The sequence below is a fragment of the Elephantulus edwardii genome, unplaced genomic scaffold (assembly GCF_000299155.1).
Source record: "Elephantulus edwardii isolate Elephantulus edwardi_28Jun2011 unplaced genomic scaffold, EleEdw1.0 scaffold00252, whole genome shotgun sequence".
Taxonomy (NCBI): domain Eukaryota; kingdom Metazoa; phylum Chordata; class Mammalia; order Macroscelidea; family Macroscelididae; genus Elephantulus; species Elephantulus edwardii.
This window is the reverse complement of record NW_006400002.1, coordinates 455,137-477,030: the sequence shown is the minus strand read 5'-3', so window position 1 is coordinate 477,030 and position 21,894 is coordinate 455,137. Positions and strand designations below refer to the sequence as shown.

General features: G+C 36.4%; 1 protein-coding gene across 1 annotated transcript in view; it reads left to right on the top strand.

The window, feature by feature from the left end:
- Positions 1–21,894, top strand: part of CEPT1 (choline/ethanolamine phosphotransferase 1) — a 44,906-nt gene that overhangs the window by 1,591 nt on the left and 21,421 nt on the right. Inside the window, exons 2-4 of the mRNA XM_006899292.1 lie at positions 8,017–8,164; positions 9,628–9,769; positions 21,229–21,313. Coding sequence (XP_006899354.1) covers positions 8,017–8,164; positions 9,628–9,769; positions 21,229–21,313 — 375 coding nt within the window. The remainder of the gene's footprint in view (positions 1–8,016; positions 8,165–9,627; positions 9,770–21,228; positions 21,314–21,894) is intronic.

Genomic DNA, 21,894 nt, shown 5'->3' with positions numbered 1-21,894 from the left:
AATTTGATGTTTATTTCTTTGGTCTTAAGATTTCCTTTAAAAATATAAGTATTAGGTACATTTTTTTTATGTTTATTAATCATAATGGTCAACAACCTCAGGTATCCAAGACTCAAGAAGGTGACCCTCAACTAAAGGGATTGAAAGTAACGCTGAACCATATGGAATCATAATGGGCACATGTTAGCTTGATATAATTTAATTTATGTTACATAATTACATCTAACTTGTTTCTGTCCAACCCAGTCAGCTAACTCACTTTTTTCCTCTACTCAAGAACATTCAGAATCTAAGTCTTTATCCCATTGTCTTTAATGTATCTCTGTCCTAGAGGTCTTCTTACTTTGGTGATTCTTCAGTTGCCCATTGCTATTCCATTCTTCATTTTCACAGTCAGTTCTGGAGTAGCCCAGGATATGCAAATGAGTCCATGAAAGGCAGAGCTCCATCTTGACCTAGAAGCATATGATTTCTCATTTGAGATAAAATAAGTACCATCTAGCACTCTATGGTGCCACATCTACATCTTATCGGTTTGGCAGACTATAATGATTTGCATTTTTCTTTGATTCTCAAAGTTATACCACCAGTATTTCAAATACTAGGACCTGAAGCACTTGCTGCAGAGGGTCAAGGACTGCAGCCTCCAGTATGGATTGAGGCTCAATGTCAAGACAAAGATTCTCACCACTGGACCAATTGGCAGCATCAGGATGAATGGTGAAGAGATTGAAATTGTTCACAGCTTTAGTTTGCTTGGCTCCACAGTCAACACTCTTGGCACCAGTAGCCAGGAAATTAAAAGGCGTATTGCCATGGGAAAATCTGCTATTAGGGACCTCTCCAAAGTACTGAAGAGCAATGGTGTCTCTCTGGAGACTAAAGTGCATCTGATACAGGCCATGGTCTTTGCAGTTACTTTTTATGCATTAGAGAGTTGGACAGTGACCAAGGAGGATAGAAGGAAAATTTATGCCTTTGAGCTGTGGTGCTGGAGCAGAGTATTAAGGGTACCATGGACTGCTAGGAAAACAAACAGATTCGTCTTGGAAAGGGTTCAACCAGGTGGCTCCTTGGAGGCAAGGATTCTGAGGCTCTGTCTAACAGACTTTGGACATGTTGTAAGGAGAGACCAGTCCTTGGAGAAGGACATCATGCTTGAGAGGGTGGAGGGCTGGCACAGGAGGGGAAGGCCCTCTATGAGGTGGATTGATTCAGTGACTGGGGTAATCAGGATGGGAGTGTCAGAGACATTGTGATTGGCACAGGACAGAGCAGAATTTAGGGCTATTGTACATAGGGTCGTTATGAGTTGCAAGCAACTTGATGGCATGTAACAACAACAACAGGAGAGTGATGCACGGTGGACAAATTTCAGGTTTCAGCAGAGCCTTCAGACTAAGACAGATTATTATTCGGTGCCATCGAGTCTGCAACCCTGTGAACAATATATCTGAACCTTGCCTTATTTTGTGCCATTGTCATCATCTCTGATACACTTGAGCCCCAGTCACAGTGACAATACACCTTTCTGAGGGTCTTCCTCTCATTTATTGACTATCTTTCCGAACCTTATCTCCTTTTCAAGGACTGTTAGTTTCAAGGGCATGTTGTTGTTAGCAACATGCCATATGTATATAAGATGAAGCTTCATCATTCTCTTCTCTAAAGAGCACCCTGGTTGCAGATTGCCCAAGACACACTTTTTTCCTCTTTTGGCAGTCTATGGGATAATCAGTGTTCTTCTCCAGTACCACAGTTCAGTGGCATTGATTGTTCTTCTGTTACCCTAATTCATTGTCCAACTTTCATATGCAAAGCAAGTCATTGAAAAGACCATGGCTTGAATCAGTTTCACCATAGTTTTTAACCTGACATCATTGCTCATTACAACTTCAGATGGGTCCTTGACAGCACATTTTCGCAATGTAGCATGTCTTTTCTCCATCAGTCATGATGTCCATTGGCCCAGTGGTAAGGATATTTACCCCTTGATGTCATGATGTCCATTGGCCCAGTAGTAAGGATATTTACCCCTTGATGTCATGATGTCCATTGGCCCAGTGGTAAGGATATTTACCCCTTGATGTCATGATGTCCATTGGCCCAGTGGTAAGGATATTTACCCCTTGATGTTGAAATATAATTTCTATTGAACACTTTAGTCTTTGATCTTCTACAGCAACTGTTTCAAGTCCTTTTCACTTTAAGCAAGCAAGGTTGTGTCATCTTCATAACATAGTTTGTTGATGAATTTTCCTCTGATCCTGGTGCCACATTCTTCTTCATAGAGTCCAGCTTTTCCAATAATGTGCTCATTATTCAAATTGAATAGGCATGGAGAAGGAGTATACAGCCCTGATACACTTTTTTCTTGATTTTAAACCATGAAATATTCCCCTGCTGTGTTTGCACACTAGGGCTAGGTTTCTCATGAGCACAATCTGTGTTTTGATATTTTCATTCTTCACAGTGTTAGCCATAATATGTATAAGCTACACAATGCCTTTGCATAGTCAGTAAAATAAGGGCATTCCTGTAGTATTCTCTGCTTTCAACCAAGATTCATTAGTAGTAATATCCCTGATACAACGCCTCTTCTAAATCCAGGCTTAACTTCTGGTGGTTCTTGGTTGATATATTGTTCTAAGTGTTTTCTGAAATAATTTTCAACAAGATTTTATTTGCGTGTGATACTAAGGTTATTGTTCAATAATTTCCACATTCCATTGGATCACCTTTCTTGGGAATGGGAACAAATGTGGATCTCTTCCAGTCAGTTGGCCAAGTAACTGCCTTCTGAATTTCTTTATGTAGACTAGGGAGGATATTCAGGACTACTTCTGCCCACTGCAATCTTTCCTATAGTGACTCTGTATATTCCTTCCATCTTTTTTTAATGCTTCCTGCATCATTCAAGATTTTGCCCATAGCATCCTCCAGTATTGCAACTTGAGACTTGAATTTGTTTTTTGGTTCTTTCAGTTTGAGAAATGCCCAGCAAGTTCTTCCCCATTTTCTAACTCCAGCTTTTTGCACATTTCGTTATAATACTTTCCTTTGTCTTCTTGAGCTTCTTTTTGTTCTGTTCATCTCTTACTTTGGTATTTCTTCATTTTGACTTCTTAGTGCTCTAGTGATATTTTCAGTGTTTCTGACATCCATTTTAGTCTTCTTTTTTTCTCTCTTTGTAACGATCTTTTTCTAATAAGATAGTTTTTTCATTATTGACTGACATTTTCCCCCTGCCCTCTCTCCTTCAGCCCACCCTGCAATATTTAGATTGTTGTCATAAATATATGTTGTTGTTATGTGCCATCAAGTCGCTTGTGACTCATAGCGACCCTATGTACAACAGCTCTAAACTTGGCTCTGTCCTGTACCAATTGCACTGTCTCGAATAAACCCATTCCGATTACCTCAGTCACTGAATCAATCCACCTCATACAGGGCCTTCCTCTCCTGCGCTGTCCCTCCACCCTACCAAGCTTGATGTCCCTCTCCAAGGACGGGTCCCTCCTTATAACATGTCCAAAGTATATCAGACGAAGCCCCAGAATCCTTGCCTCCAGGGAGTCACCCAGCTTAACCCTTTCCAGGATGAATCTGTTTGTTTTCCTAGCAGTGCATGGTATCCTTAATACTCCGCTCCAGCACCACAGCTCAAAGGAATCAATTAATTCTCCTTCTATCCTCCTTAGTCACTGTCCAACTCTCTGATGCATAACAAGTGATAGCAAAGACCGTGGCCTGTATCAGACACACCTTAGTCTCCAGAGAGACGCCATTGCTCTTCAGTACTTTGGAGAGGTCCCTAACAGCAGACTTTCCCATTGAAATACTTCTTTTCATTTCCTGGCTACTGGTGCCGAGAGTGTTGATTGTGGAGCCAAGCAAACTAAAGCTGTGAACAATCTCAATCTCTTCACCATCCATCCATATAAATATATATATATATATATATATATATATATATATATATATGTAAATGACCTTTTGCTTTCTTCATGGATGATATCCTAAATGTCATCCCACACTCAATCTTATCATTAGTATTCAATGCCTCAAACCTATTTTTAGGGTTTTTTAAATTTATGTGGAGTAGACTCATGGTCATATTTTTGGTACTTGTACACAAGATAGATTAGGAAGAAGAGTATGTTGATCTACTTCTAAAACAATTAGCCAGTGAAAACCTTAAGAATGTGGGGGGACATCATATAATATAATGCCAGAAAATGGGCCCCTTAGATTGGGAAGCTCCCAGAATTTAACTGCGAAAGACCTTTAAATGAAGCAAATGGACCAATCTTTTAGGACTTTGATTTGCTGATAAGCCTACCACCCACTGAAGAGTTGGTAGGGGATTGGGTGTGAAGGACCAGGAAGGAGATGTGACATTTTCAGCTTTGTGGATACCACTACCTCCTGGTTTTCTGTGCTACAGAGAGAGCAATTCAAAATGGACTTGCTGTGCTATTTATGGTTTCGTTTACTGTTGTGAAGAATGCGTCATCACGATTGGAGGAAGACTCATCAACAATGTACATTATGCTGCAGATGACATAACTGTGTTTGCAGAAAGTAAAGAAGACTTAAAGCACTTACTCAATGGCACATAACAACAACAAGAAGAAGCCTTTTCTCTGAACTGGTTTGAATTACTGGAGTAGCCTAGAATTAATCAAACTGGAAAGACTTCTCAAATGGGAACTAGCCTGATCACAGATAAAACTTTTAAAAAATATTGTTGGGGAAAAATCAAGATGAGATGATTGTGCTGATAGTTGGTGTTCTCTGCTGGACAATAGTATCTAACAAAGGATACACCTGGATTTGTTTATAACCGCATAGTAAAAGTCCTTGTCAGGCTCAAAATATGCATCAAAATAGGTCATGGCTCTCTTCCATGATATATTATTTTTAACTCTGGTATCTTGAGTAAGTCTTACAGATTCCTTAAGTCACACTTTAATTCTCTTTTTAAGTCTTATTTTGTGTTGTTACAAGCATTAAATTACAATTATCTTGTGTGTTTTGTAGTATACTCTATGACTGACTTCTAAAACCAGTGATTATTTGGAATTGTCTTATTGCTTGCTATATATTGCCTACAGTTAAGTTGCATAATACAGTTAAGAATAGTACATACACAGAGAATTGACAGAAGTTCAAGCTAGATTTAAAAGGGTCATGGTACCGGGGTATCGTTGCTGATGTCAGATGGATCCAGGCTGCAAATAAAGAATACCAGAAGAATGTCTGTTTGTGCTTTGTTGACAATGCAAAGGTATTTGACTCTGTAGGTCATAATAAATGATGGCTAACTTTGAGAAAATTGCGAATACCACAACACATAATTGTTTTCATGTGAAACCTATACCTAGACCAAGAGGCTGTTGCGCAAACAAAGCAAGGGAATACTGCATGGTTTACAATTCGGAAAAGTGTGTGTATCAGGTTGTATCCTTTTCTCCATACCTGTTCAATATGTATCCTACAAATTATTCGAGAATCTGGACTCTGAAGAAGAATGTGGCATCAGGATTGGAGGAAGATTCATCAGTAACTTTTGTTACAAAGATAATACAACCTCACTTGCTGAAAGTGAAGAGGACTTGAGGCGTTTGTTTCAGAAGATCAAAGATCATAGCTTTTAGTATGGATTGCATCTCAATGTTAAGAAAACAGTAATTCTTACCACTGGCTTTATAGGCAATATAAATATAGATAATAAATTTAGAAGAGATTGAAACTGTCAATGACTTCATCTTGCTTGGATCCACAATCCGTATACTTGGTATTAGCATTCAGATCAGGAGACATATTGCACTGAGAAAGTCTGCAGTCTAGGATTTCTCCAAATTATTGAGGAGCAACAGTGTTAGTTTGAGGACTAAGGTGCACCTTATTCAGTCACTTTCTGTGCATCTGAGAACTGGACAGTGAATAAGGATGACAGAATAATAATTGAAGCCTTTAAACTGTGGTGTTAGAGAATAATACTAAATATCCCATGGACTTCCAAAAGAAAAAAAACAGATCGGTTTTGAAAAATGTGCAGCCAGAGTGATCCTTGGAAGCAAAGATGATTAAATTTCATCTCACATACTTTGGACATGTTGCTAAGAAAGGCAGGGACATCATTGGAGAAGGGACATCATGCTTGGGAAGGTGGAAGGACGGCAAAAGAGAAGGAAGACCACGACCAGGAGGATTGACACAGGGAGAGCAGCACTGAGCTCAAGTATGTCAGAGATTGTAAGGATAGGACAGTGTTCAGATCTATTGTTGTTCATAGGGTCACTGTGAGCCATGCTTAACTTGATGACACCTAACAACAGCAGCAATAGTTAAGTTGACATTGCCAAGTAAGACCAAAAAAGAAGTTATTATTGGCTTTAAATGGATGATTTAAGTATAACTTTTTGGAATATGATCTTAGGAATTAATTCTTGTCTTATAGGTCATTTCATTTTTTACTTACATTTCAGATCTTAATGCTCTTGATTTAACTCTCTAAAAATAACTTGAGTTTATTTTAATATAGACAAAATGAAAAGTACATGGCAAATTATTGGCCCATAATTTTACTATCCAGTTAAACCTTACTGATACTAAAAAGAAAAGGGGGAAAATAATGGAAAAATTCCAAGGATGATAAACAAAAAGTATGAGCTTCCTCATTTTTTGCTTGTGAACCTATCCATCTTACCCTCAATCATTTTCCCTAATTGTAACAAAGTTTAACAGGTTTTTGTATTTCAGGAAATAGCATATGATAGGCTTCCCACCCAAGCTGATTGTAAACAAGATCAGATACAGTTAATCAGCTTACACTTGATTGCTCAAACGATTTAGAAACATCCACATAGCCCAGTAATGAATACTGTGGTGTGAGAGGACAGTAACATTGACTATGATGGCTATAGTTATGAATATGTGTCATCTTGACGGCCATGATTCTCAGCCATTTGGCAGTTGTATAATGATACAGTCTGGCAGTAATGTAATGATGTTATTTTCCGCTTGTGATCCTCTGTTTTGTCATCTTTCATTTTTAATGCTCTTGCATAAAATCTGGTCCTTGGAATATAATTATGTCAATATGTAATGACTAAGTGTATGGTGCTAGATAGAACAAGGACAAATTATGAAGCAGAACTCAAAGTCTTATTTTTTAATAAAAAAAAACCCACAGGACAATAGAGAACAATAAGTTAATGAATTCCCTGAAACTGTTGACTTGTGACACACTAAACCTAGAACTGAGTCTGTCTCCTGAAATCACTCTTTAGTGAAACGGCAGAGTAGCACACAGAGTTGATACTCGTAATAAGATTGGGGCTCTACTTAGAAGCTAATCAGTTTACCTTTTGGTCAAAAGGTAAACAGTTACTCAGATGCAAAGATGAGGAGATAAGGTGGCAGGGAAACTAGCGTACTGGAAATGGAATCCACAAAGCATATTTTATGATTGTTGAAACGCTGATGTCATTGAACAATTTTGAATTAAGTGGGAACGTGACTTTCACCAAAACCCCAGTAAAATAAAATCTATACAATGCTCAAATAAATTAGGGAAATGAAAGTGTATTTTGTCTTCCTTTTTGGAAAATCACAATAGATATTAGCAGTTTTAAGGAATGGAAGAAGTCCTTTAATACAGAAATCTGTTTAACTCATTGTTTTGCACATGAACTTTGCATGAATTTCTTTTTCTTTTCCTTTACGATACTTATTAATGTCCTGAAATGAATAAGAAATACTGTACTCAAACTATAAATGGAGGAATCCTATAGCTATTTCTTAATCTAATCTCTAGCTTCTACACTCACAAGGCAGAGAATTTAATTCTCTTTTAAGCAGTCTTTGAATCTTCTCTTGCATATCTTTTAGCCGTTGTACTTTTCTAGAGTATAGAAAATACTTGCAGGTAAAAATAGGTTAACTAAATGTGATCGCTAATGTCCTTCATAATTTTGTCTGATCATAATCTTTTCTGATATTTCACAGGCACCTTTGTGGGCATATATTGCTTGTGCATGTGGCCTTTTCATTTACCAGTCTTTGGACGCTATAGATGGGAAACAAGCCAGAAGAACCAATAGTAGCTCTCCTTTGGGAGAACTTTTTGATCATGGTTGTGATTCACTATCAACAGGTACTATTGATTTTTTTTTTTATTAATGATTATTAAATGATGAAAGAAATTGATATAATAATTAAAATAAATAATGAAGTTTGTGGTGTTATAATAGTTATGAGAATAAGTAGCTTTGTATTGAATGTCAGCGCTTGTTAAAACCTGTTTAGCTTTTGTTCGTTATTGAAAGAATTTAGGAATTTAGTTCATATCTGTTTACGTTATCTTTAATACTAAATGCCTTTTTGCCATCTTTATGTTTTCAAAATCTTAAACACAATAGTAGGAGACTAGTTATTTGTAATCTTAAGACTTCAGTGACTGTTGTAAGCATTTTAAATTATGTTATAAAGACAGTACAACTGTAATGTACTTGGATCAAAAAGACTTTAAAAACTACACAGAAGTGCTGGCAATATGTTTTGATGCTAGTGGTATGTTTTTACCTGCACTATTGGCAAGGTTTTAAAAGAACATATTTATATGTTTTAGAGGAAAAAGATCGAGAAACTAAATGATGCTATCTAATTAGCCTTTCTGACCAGAATTTTCTCCATTATATTTATAAACAGGAGCAGTACTCCTTGATAGTTTTACCTCCTAAACTCAGGTTTGAAGATGTAGGTGATGTTAAAATTATTCTCAATATCCAGGTGGCAGTTTCATATAGTAAAGAGATGTAACTAAGTGTTCATTCAAATGAAGAAAAACAACACTACCACTGAGTAAAGGCTAAGTTTGGTATCTTGAAAGTCTGTCATCATTTTATTAGATGAATGTAGAGTAACAGATAACCCTACTTTTTATTTCAAGAAACAGTAGTATTTGTACTGTAGTTTGAGTTTGAAAAGTTTATAGGAGGTCTTGTCACTCAGAATGTCCAAGTGGGTTTGCAAGAGAAAGATGGGCATTCTCTTTCTGTGTTATTTACAGTCTCAGGGTTGTTTCTGACTCAGTGGCAATGGGTTATTTTTTGTATTTTTTAGTTTGTTTGGGGTTTTTTTGGGTTCTGCTTGTGTGTGTGTGTGTGTGTGTGTGTGTGTGTGTGTGTGTGTGTTTTAAAAAAATAAATTAGAACTGAGATGATAACCTAGGGAAGGAGTAGGCCCTTTTGTGGATTATCTGTACCCTTTTTCTTTCTTCTGGCTTTCTGTCTTAGAACATTTTTGTTGCTCATATTACCACTGAGGAACTACAAAACAGCCCCAACGAGCTAAAGTATTTTAGTTTTTTTTCAAGACCTTCAATTCCACTAAGTGGTTTAGTGAAACGAAAGATGAAAATTACCAGGTAAAAAGATAATGCTAGGATTATATCTAATTTTCTGTTGCTGTAGATATTAGAGTAGATTGTACATTCATGGCACAATTCTTTGCCTCATCTAAAATCATGTCTAGCTCAGCAAAGGTTTGCTGTTCAGGTTGTTTAGTTTCATTGTGATTTTATGTCGTTTTTCCCCCAACACCCCCCCCCCCCAACAGTTTTTGTGGTTCTTGGAACTTGCATTGCGGTACAACTGGGCACAAACCCTGATTGGATGTTTTTTTGCTGTTTTGCTGGGACATTCATGTTCTATTGTGCACACTGGCAAACATATGTCTCTGGAACTTTGCGATTTGGAATGTAAGTAACAATAATGTCTTTGTTTTCTCATTTTAATATGAAAAATGTTGATAATAGATATTTGAATACTTGTTGGATTGTTGAATAACTAAATTACTTTAGGAAATTAATTATTATTGAACTCATTATTATAGCTATTGCATAATAATCATTGCTATATGTCCCTCTATCATACTTTTTCAAAGGAAATAGCAGGGCTTTCAACTAATAATTTTAAGGCAGTTCATAAAGGATCCCCCTTCTCATCTCCATTAGTCTCTCATGGTGAAATCCTCTTTTCCCCCCTGGGTAGTTTACCCTAATACCATGTTTTATTTTGACATACAAAAATGCATTTTTAGGAAAAATATTTTCCAAGAGCAAAGGGCAACTCTCCTCTTTAACATACATGGTTAATAGTAGATTTTATTCTTTCACATTATTTGTTTAATCTAAAAAAATACTTTTTAAACCCTTGATAATTTTGTGGCATGAGTACAGCATTAGTTTATAGCTAATTAAATGAAATGCACTTTTTTTGAATGAGAATCAGAATTTTTCCATAAATATTCACAGATAACATAGGCTTGGTTTAAAGTAAAAGGATGTTGGCCAATATTTAATTCACTATTACAGATCCTATTTATATAACTCAAGTTCTTTTTTTTTTCTTTTCTTTTTGTAATGGTATAGACTTAAAAGAGGAAAGGACTTGAGAAAACACTGTGTCCCATATAATGTTAAAATGGAATTTTCTGCTGGCAGATAATAGGGGAACATCTTAACCTACTCTCCAAAGAAGAGTAATCATTAATTTATAAATTTTAAATTGCTGGTAAACTTAGTTTTCTAGTTCTTGAACAAGCAGAATGCATAGAAATTGAGCTGTTCACTCTTAAGTTCAGATCAGCTGACTTTAGCTGAACTTAATAGAATTTAAAATGTTCAGCAGTAGATGAATTAAGAGAATATTTCAAAGTAAGAATTTGAGGAATATGTTTAAGGCACATCTCAATGTGATATGCTTATTAAAAATTATAGTAAGAGTATCCACTTAAAAACTGATACTCTGCGTATACCAGTGTGTATATATCAGTAGTTTATAAAATTGTGCATGCTCAGAAAATACTAAAAATTTCTAATCTCCACACCAAAAAACCCAATAACTAAAAGTATATGCAGATTTTTTTTCTCAGTATATCATAACTTTTTTATGGTCTTTCTCTAATTAAAACCACAAAAGTAATAGACTTCTAAGGATAGACTTCTAAGATCACTTGGTCCTCCCTAACTCAGTTTTATTTTTGGTTGTTGTGTACCATAGAGTCAGAACCAACCCATAGCTGACCATTTAGAGGGTTTTCAGGAGCAGTTAATGGCACAGGAGGAGATTACCCATCCCTCTCCCACGGAGCTGCTGGTGGCCTCAAAATGCATGCCTTTGGAATTGCAGCACAGTTTCTTGCCACTAGGCCACCAGAGTGCCCTTCAGTTTTAATTTTTGATATTATTTTCAAAAATAGTAGAATTTATAGTGTCTGAATTTCACTTAGTTTACTTGATCTTACCAGTTAAAATTCAAGTTCTTATTTTGAAAGCCTATTCATCATCCAGCCTTAATTCATTCTCTTTTCCTTCCAAGTAAAGCAGCACCAGGTCATATGCATAGGAACTTAAGGAGGAAAGAGGATGAAACTGTGGAAATAGAGAAATAGAAAATAGTCTTTGGAGGAAGGATGTGAATTCAAAGCTTCCTATTTGCCAGTCTTAGAATTGTCCTTATGATACAGTTTGGCAACATTATGGAGAGTGAATTGAAGTGACCTGTGCCTGAAGCAGGAAGACCTAATAGGAAGCATCACTATAATTAAAATGAGTGATGGATCTGGTGGCTAGTGGTAAGAAGCTGTGCTGCAGTATCAAAGGTGTGTGTTTCTTACTATATGATGTTGAATCAATTTGGGACATCGAATTTAGTCAATTTAGGATAGAATACAACAGCCCCATAGCATTTCCTAGGCTAAATCTTTGCAGAAGCAGATTGCTAGCTATTTTCCTCTTGAGCTGCTGGAGGATTTGAAGCACCAGAGAAGTTCACCCATTGAGTTAGCAGTGCGGCTCCTCACAGTCTGTGCCACTATCCAGCCTAATAGAGAATTCTAAAGCTTGTTAAGGAACGAGAAAAGAAGGCAAAGATTCTGAATTAGAAATTTTAAGGAAATAAGACCAAAAAAATGGTGACTTTGATTTGTTCTAATCAAATCCAAAAAATCACTCTAGATTCTGTCCTACTTACTCATATATATGCTACCTTTACCAAGATAGCAGAGTAAGAATATGACATTTAGACAGTGGAGACAAATATGTGAATTTTTAAACACAGGCTATACTGGGTTTTTGGAACTTATTCTTATCTACAGGGAACTCTGGGTCTATTCAGACACCAAAGGGGAAGATACCATGCTTGGTAAAGTATAGGTTCGGTGGAAAAAGTAGACACAATGAGATGAGTTTAACACAATAGCTGAATAGGTTTAATAAACACGACAAAGATTGTGAAGATGGCAAAGGATTGATCAGGGTTTTGTGGAGCTGACTCGACAGCACCTAACGACTACAACAAAGGCATTAGGAAAATAATTTCTAAGTATTGTTATTTGCCAAGTAGAATTTACCACTCCTAGATAACTTAGAATTGACCATACATTTTTAGTGCTAGTGTTTCTGGCTTCCAGTTTACAAATAATTTATTTAGTATAATCTTAAAACAAAACACATGTGTATCTACTAAGGAAACCAATATGGCTTTATGTGATGTATCATTGAATCTTTAGGTGTCTTAATAAGGAGACTGTTACCTTTTAATCTGTTTTTTTTGCTACCTTTGTTTGTTAGTAGGGGGTCTTAAGAAAAAGTTCTGAGTAAAGTTATTTTGAAATGTTTCTTTCCCTATGCATAGATTCGATGTTACAGAGTCCCAGATCATAATAATAATATGCCAGCTTCTCACAGGAACCCTGGGGCCTTGGTTCTGGAACTTTACGGTAACTGCTAGAATATTCATGGTGCCAATAAACAATGGCGTGAACTCTATAGACAGCACCTTTGTCATGCACAGAGTAATTAAAAAAATGAAAATAAAAAATTTTCCTGATGATATTTCACAGACAAACAAGTTATTAGAAAACAAATTTTTAAAATAATAGTGCAATAAAAATCCACCCTATTAAACAAGTTTGAAATTTAATATTTCTGAAGATTACTGCAAAAAGTCTTTCCCATTTACCTATTATTCCTAATACAATTTTTTGTTCTTTGTCATATTTTTAAGACAAATATTTTTTCCACAATAAGATAGAATGTTGTTGGTATTTATATTTTGAAAACAAAATGAAGCAAGCAGAGGTATCCTTAGGTAGTAAATTGAAAGGACTTTTTTTAAATGTAGCAAAAATTCTGCTTATTATCTTAATTTCTTTAGCTTGCTCTGTACACAGTCTCTTACTAGTTTTTCTGCTTGAATTTTCAATGATTGTGATTTGGAAAAATAAGGCTAGGCGCTATTTTCATTTCTATTTGTTACATTTTCTTCTATGCTGTCCCTTCAGAACTAAGTATCCTAGCTTTTCTTATCACTTTAATCATGCTATAAACATCATCTTTTTTCAGTTTTGAGGTTGGTTTTTTTGTTGTTGTTGTTGGTTTGGTTTTTATTTGAGTTGGTTTGTGTTTTTCCACTTAATATATTAGATCAAATGTAAGAAATGTATCTTTTTATTTTCATATTGTTGTTGTTGTTGTGTCCTTATGAACAAAAGGCCTGAAGCCCCTCTACAACTATCGACATTTATTTTCATATTAGAATTGTAATGTTGAGCTTAAGATTTTCAGAAGTTCATCATTTATTAGGAAATGAATAAATAATCTATTTGGAGAGTCCAGGTTCCTTAACACTTTAATATGAAATGGTGTATTTATAAGAATAATAGCTTAAGGGAGCCCTGGTGGCCTAGTGGCAAGAAGCTGCACTGAAATCCCGGGGGTATGCAGTTTGAATCTACCAGATGCTGTGCCAGAGAAGGAGGTGCAATCTCCTCCTGTACCAGTCAGATCTGATTTGATGGTACACACACACAAAATAATAAAATAAAATTTTTTAAAAAATAATAATAGCTTAAATTCAGTTTATTTTGCAGTGTAGGCAGTTTGGGAATGTACAGAAGAAACCTAATTGATAATTATAGCAATACAAGACTACATTAAGTTTCCTGGATTTGAGTCCTCTGCTGTCCCTCTCTCGTAAATAAAAACCTAGACTTTTAAAAGATGTTGATATTGCTTTATTGATGTGATAGAAATAGTAAACCTCTGGGTAGCATATTTGAAAAATATATTGCAACAGTGCAGAAGAGGAAGAGCCCGGATGAGATGGATTGATAAAGGAACTGGGGTGATGGGGGTTGATGTGTCAGAATTAATGAGACTGGCTCAGGACAGGGTAGCGTTCAGAGCGGCTGTGCGTAAGGTCACACTATACATTGCAGGCAATTAAATGGAGTGGCATCTACTTCCTAAACAGTATGCCTCCAGAAATTCTTATGAACTTTGATAAATGTTGATAATTATAGAGGGGCTTCAGGCCGTTTGTTCATAGGGTTGCTGTGAGTCGTGCTCGACTCGAAGGGAATCAACAACAAAAACATTGCAGACAGAGTTCATAGTTATAATGTTGACTTTGGAAACAAACAAATAGATTAATTTTTAAAAACTCATTTCAAAATAAACTTAGAATGAGACAAATACTAGAAAATATTGATGCATTTCAAGAACAAAACTAAATCCATTTTTCCATTGCTATACCCATATGTTTACATAGTTGTCATGATCCCTTCCACAGAGAAATAACATACACTATGCAAGATACCCTTCCCAATGCTTCTTTACTCTTGCTCTATGTTTTCTCCAAAAACCTGGAGTTTTATGCTTACTGCAGTTAACTAGACTTGTAATTTTTGATAACTCATTTAAGAGTATTATCTGCACGCTTTCCTTCACCTTGTTTGTCTTTAATAACAAAATACTTCAGAGCCTTTTTATTAAAATATTGTAGCAGTGAATGCAGCTGACATTGGGGGAAGAATATTTTTGCCAAGATACTCTGTTTTCTCCACATATGCTCTCTGCATTTGTACATGCAGCTGATTTGCAAGATTTTTCTGTTGCTTTTTTGTTAGAATTAGTGAATTTGGTCATTTAAATAAAATAGTTGTACTTTTTAAAAAACATAGTTCAAAAGAAAATAAGCTTTTAGAAACATTTTTCTAAATTGTTTCCAAGTGAATTTAATATATTAATATAATAGAAGCAGATGTAACGTGGAGGTGGCAGTGGCCAAGTCTGACTTCTGCCCACTTCATAAAGGTTAACTGTCTCCATCAGTAATACCCATAGCAGCAAATAGCTTCTTGGTCAGGCCTGCCACCACTCATGCTCCTGCACCTCTTTCAAATCATTCAGGTCCAGTATTAATTCTTGACTCACAGTTGTAGTACCAAAAGTGGAGTTTATTAGGAAAATAAATTAGAGAATAGTAGAGGCAAAGAATATCACCTCATGCAAGCCCTGTTTATTGAACAGTATCAAGCCAGATAAAACAGAAAAAAACACAATTCCTCAATTAGTAAAAGTCCCTGTTCAGTTCAGTAGCACAAATCTAATTCATCCAGTAAGGTTTGCTTTAGAGCAGTTATAAGTCAGCTTCACCTTCAACCTTCTGCCAGCAAAATCTTAACTGTGGCCAGCACAAATGAACACTTTGCCACTGTCTCTCCACAGCAATGCAAAGCCTCTCCATAATCCAGTACTGCTGTCACTGGGCTCTTGCTCTATAGTGTGGAAAACACTTTTTCTCTTCATATTAGTTCCATAGCTGTTGATGATTTCCAACCAAGACCATGTGTCCACAAGTAAGGTAGTTGGAGACCAGTGAAAGCTAATGTAATGGCTAGAAATGCCAGCTTTTAAACTGATATCACAATTACTATCTAAATATTAGTGACATGTATTTCCTGATTTTTAGTAACATTATGGTAGAATATAGAAAATACCATTTTGAAATGTATATAGTTTATCTAAGTAATAGCAAGTTAAAGACTATGGCCCATGTTTGTCCTAGTTGATTATTAGACTAAATATTAAAGATACAGAAATACCTTAAAAATAGAAACATAAGAGTATTGACATTTAGTAATATTAAGTGTATGTTGTTGTTGTTGTGTACTGTAGAGTTGGAATCGACACATAGCTGACCTTCGGGCAGATTTTCTGAGGCAGTTAATCATCGGGAGGAAGTTGTCCATCCTTCTTGCCTCTAGGCTACGAGAGCTCCTTTATGTTAAAAGTATAGAAATAGCTAATAAGTCTGTCTTGGAGAAAACACACAAAGGTGCTTCTTGTAAGCAAGGATGGTGAAACTTGACCTCACTACTTTTGAGATGTTGGGCGGGGCCAGTCCTTGGAAAAAGACATCAAGCTGGGAAAGATGACAGGTCAAAGAAAGAGTGAAGACCCTCAGCAAGGTAGATTGACTACAATAATGGGCTTGCACCTGCTAGAGATTGTGAGAATGACACAGGATAGCACAGAGTTTAGATTATTTGTTCAGAAGGTCTCTATGAGTCATAGTTGACATGCCAGCACCTAACAGCAACAATTTTTTTCAAGGTTTACTATTTACTATTTGTATTCCTTGGGAAGTTGAACTTTTCTAACTAAATTTCCTCATCTTTAAAATTTTCTGGCTTTTAGGGTGGATGGTTATAAAGAGTAAAGAAGTTAATGTAATTTGACAATTATTGTGCCTGGCAGAGTATTGTTGCTGTTGTTGTGATGTGATGGGCCGTTGGGTTGCCTGCAACTCATAGCGACCCTATGTACAGCAGCCCTAAACCCTGCTCTATCCTTTGCCAACCTCACTGTCTGACATACCTACCCGATTACCCCAGCCACTGAATCAGTCTACCTCATAAAGGGCTTTCCTCTCCTGCGCTGTCCCTCCATCTGCCCAAGCATGACGTTCCCTCTCCAAGGACCAGTCCCTCTTTGCAACAAGTCTAAAGTATGTCAAATGAAGCTTCAGAATCCTTGCCTCCAGGGAGCAGCCTGGTTTAACCCTCTCTAGGATGAACCTTTTTGTTTTCTTAGCAGTCGATGGTATATTCAGTACTCTTCTCCACAGCTCAAAGGCATCAATTCTCCTCCTGTCCTCCCTAGTCATTGTCCAACTCTCTGACACATAACAAGTGATTGCAAAGACCATAGCCTGTATCAGGTGCACCTTAGTCTCCAGAGTCACATCATTGCTCTTCAGCACTTTGAAGAGGTCTCTAACTGCAGACTTTCCCATTGCAATAAGTCTTTTAATTTCCTGGTTGTTGATGCCAAGAGTGTTGACTGGGGAGCCAAGCAAAGTAAAGCTGTGAACAATCTCAATCTCTTCACCATCCATCCTGATGCTGCCAATTGTTCCAGTGGTGAGAATCTTTGTTTTCTTTATATTCAGCCTCAATCCATAATGGCGGCTGCAGTCCTTGACCCTCTGCAGCAAGCGCTTCAGGTCCTCCTCAGTTTCAGCAAGCAGGGTTGTGTCATCTGCATAATGCAGATTGTTGATGAATCTTCCTCCTATCCTGATGTCACATTTCTCCTCATAGAGCCCAGCTTCCCAGATAATCTGTTCTGCATATAGATTGAAAAAGTGTGGAGATAGGATGCATCCTTGGCGTACACCCTTCTCAATTTTGAACCATGCAGTGTTTCCTTTCTCTGTTCTGACTAGTGCCTCCTGGTCCAAGTGTTGGTTTTGCATTAGTATGATCCAGTGTTCTGGGAATCCCATTCTTCTCAGAGTTAACCACAATTAGTAATGATCCACACAGTCAAACGCCTTTGCATAATCAATGAAACACAAACACTCCTTGCTTTTAGCCAAGATCCAACATTAACTAAAATATCCCTAGTACCACAGTCCCTTCTAAACCCAGCATGCCACTTCTGGCAGTTCTCTGCAGAGTGTTAGTTACCATTACATTAATATTAAGACCTGTGTTCCTAACTCCCCGGTAGTTTCCAGATTTCTTCTATAATGTATTATGCTCGTTTGGAAGGAAGAGTCAATCAGTGATCCTTTAATTTAACTGCAAAATTTTACTAAATTAAATGAGGTGACATTCCTTTTAATGCTTTTCTATACTGTCCTTTCAAATTAAGTCTTCAATTTTAGTTCTTCATGGTCTAGGGAACTTGTTCTAGTCCAATATTTGGTTTTCTTTTTCTTCTACTACTTAAAATCTCTCAGCAAGCTATTTCTTTTTATTCTGTTTAGGTAATTTGTAAGTCATATGGTAGGTAATACGGATTTTAGTAATTTAGCTTGCCTCGGGCATAAAGTTGTCTTCACTAGACAGTATGGCTAATGCTATTTAGCAATTATTATAAGCATGCCATGCTCAGTTTGACACTTATCAAGAGTAAATAAGTAGTAATTACAAAGCAATACCCTGCATTTCTAGGCTGATTCTAGGCTCCATTCCACCAACACCCTACCATAACCACGGTTCTCTTGGTAAGATATGTAATGAATGCCATGCTTTGTTTATACATAATCTCTAGAATTCCAGATACACTTAGAGATGTTAATCTGAACTATCAGCAATTGCTGTAGCATTCAAGACAACTTCACCCGCAGACTTTTTCAATAATATGTTGGAGTCGTTTTGTTTTTTTTAAGTAACAGTTCACAAGTCAAAGTCTTGGACATTATTAATTTAACCCTAATGCATCTTTTCTTAGCCAAACTAATACCCAAAAAACCCATACCCCACTGTTGTTGTTGAGTTGATTCCAAAACATAAGAACCTGATGTGTCAAAAATTTCTGCCTCCATGAAGTTTCTGTATCCTTTACAGAAACAGCCAGTCACATTTTTCTCCCATTGTATGGCTTTTGTGTTCAAACTGCTGCCTTTTCAAATAGGAGCTGAGAACTTTAACCATTGTACCACTAGGCTTTTAGCCAAAATAAAACAACACAATTACATTTAGTATTTGTAGTATAGAGAGTTCTGGTGGCCTACCAGGTTACACTGCCAACCCAAAGACAACTGGTTTGAACCTACCAGCTGCTCCACAGGAGAAAAATGGGCAGTCTCCTCCCATATGGTTTACAGCCTCTGCATACCCACTGGAAGGCCGACTATGAGTCCCTTCCAACATAGATAGCATCAATATGCATTACAGTAAATGCAGCTTGTAGTGAGAATCATTAACTCATTTGTCCATTGTTAATCATTTCTGCCCTCTGTCCCTCTTAGCTTCTGTTAGCTTCCGTTTCTGGGAATGTCCTCAAACATACACCCTTTTTTAATTGATAATTCATTATTAGAACCTCACTCCCAGGAGTGGTGATAGGAACGTCTCATGATTCACCTTTGTGAGAATAGGAGGGGTTATTCTGCAGTACAGTTGTACTCACTAAGTCAGATAAGCAAACAGGGTAATATATTCCTAGCTAACTACCAGCTGGTAAGTAAGTTTTCCCTGCCCCTCTTCCCTAACATTAAGGCAGTGTTAATATAAAAATAATGACGATATCTGCATGATTTTGAAACTTGTTTTCTGAAATTACCAAGCAAGATATTCCATAAAACTTTTCTAGGAGCCAAATTTTGTTAAGATATTTTATATTCTCTTTTCCATTTCCTCCCAAGGTAAAAAGACTAATTGCATGAGGCTCCCTCCATTTTTGTTTTGTAATTCTATACTTCTGGCCCTTCCCCTTCCAAAAGGCTACATCATATATCCTGCAAAATGTTGTAAGATGTCTGCCCTCCTCCACCCAAGACAGAATCGATCATCTTTGACACCTGCTTAGTCTCCTGAATCTGCTACTGAGTCTAATCCCCCTTATTGGCAACACCACTCACCAGGTCAGCTCTACAAGATTCTTTTTAGCCTAATTCAGTCCATTTTTTAAAAATCACTATGTTTGTCAAGATAACTGCATCACTACATGTTTGGAACTTTGTTAGCTTCTGTTTACATTCTTGAGGCAAAACGGGCCTTCTTTTTTTTCTTTTTTAGATGTAAGAGACTTGTTTCAATCCAATCATTTATTTTGGGCATGAGAGTTACAAATCTTAAATTCATGTTACATATTTATATTATGATACTTTTTAAGTATCAGTTTTAGAACTAAGGACTCTTCTGCTCTAGGAATTGAACCCCCTTATTATTGTTCTATTCTTTTCATAGACTAATTCCTTTTTTAAATATTTAATTTCTTAGATAAATTTCACTTTATTAAGAAAGTAGCATTTTAAAACCCGGTAAGTAGTAAAAAGTCTTCATCTCCTTAATCTCCTATTTTCCAGTTTCATTAGCTTATAATTATCATTCCAGAAATTTGTTCTATAAATGGTAAAACGAAACTAGAATATTACTTTATTTTACACAAAATTACACTATACTATTTAAAACATTTTTAAACTGCAAACTATTCCGTGTTCATGAAAATACCATAATATATCTAGTCATTTCCTCATTGAGGGATTTTTTTACAGTGTTGAAATTATAAAGAATACAGCAGTGAAAACCTGTATATGATTCTGTAAGAAGATATCTGTAGCATACATAATCACAAGGCATTTGGAACCACTATTCTGAGAATGATAACACAAGAGTATGCAAAGTGCTAGACTGAAGGAAAAGAATATTAGTTTCTGGTTTGCTTTGCTCTTCAATCGTTTTGCTAATATTCTTTTTCTCAGGCTTTTTCTTTCTACTACCCTGTTTTTTGCATCAGGTTTATCTTTTAATGACTATGAGCTAATTTTCAGTCCTAAAGGAAATTCTTAGGAATATTCTTTCAAGAAATCTTAGGAATGTTGACCTAGTGAAAATAATAATTTAATTGAAGACGATGGTGAGTTTTTCATGCAGACACTGTAGCAGCCATTAAATGAAGATATCTTAGAATTTTGCAATTTCTCAGTGATTTGTGTTATTAAAAGTGAAAGCTTACCATTCATACTGTCTGATACTTCCAAACACTTGTTTCAAGATTTCATGGTTCATGGCAGTGCACTGTAGTCCTCTGCTTGACACTCAGACTTTATCCTCCACCCCCTTTTGTTTGGTGGGAAAGGTTAAGCTATAGCTTCAGACCTGCTTCAACAAGTCAAAATTTCTTTTAGAAAGGAGGGGTTTTTATTGCTCTGTGAAATTCATCAAATTAAATTTAAAGGCTCTGATTTATCTTGATTTTGCTCATAACAAATTTTTGATGGTTCTTTTTCCCCTTTCCACAATATTTGAGATTTTATTTGTCCCTATTGTGCATGATAGAGGAATGCTGCTAAGCTTGCAAGTAATTAACGGTTGTTTTGAGTAATTCTGCTTTTTTGGCTTTTTATACCTAATCAGAATTGATGTGACTGAAGTGCAAATCTTCATAATAATCATGCATTTGCTGGCAGTGATTGGAGGACCACCTTTTTGGCAATCTATGGTAACTGTTCAAATTGTGTATCCCCTGTAATGCATGCTGTCTTTTGCTTTTATTGTCTAATATGGTATAATTCAGTTAAAGGATAATGTTTACTTATTTTGTATTCTTTCTGGAGGTGAAATGTCATGGCAACAGTAGGAAACAAACATCTCAAACGCATGGTAGACTTCACCAGTTTGAATTATGTTGTACATTTGGTCAGTTTTGGGGTTATTGTGTCAGAAATCATTGGAAAATAGGATTTCTTATTGTCTTATTCTGTAGATGTGGAAACAGCAGGTACAAACCAATGGCACTATTTTTTTCCCTTATTTTTATTTATTATTATTGTGTGTGTGTGTGTGTGTGTGTGTGTGTCTGTGTGTCTGTGTACCGTCAGATCAGATCTGACTGGTACAAGAGGAGATTGTTCCTCCTTTCCCGGCAGAGCATCTGGTGGATTCGAACCATCCGCCTCTGGGATTGCAGTGTAGCTTCTTGCCACTAGGCCACCAGAGCTCCCCTCCATTGGCACTATTAAGTCAGGCTTCTTTTTTTTTTCTATCATTTTATTCATTTTCATAAACATTTACAGAGATTTT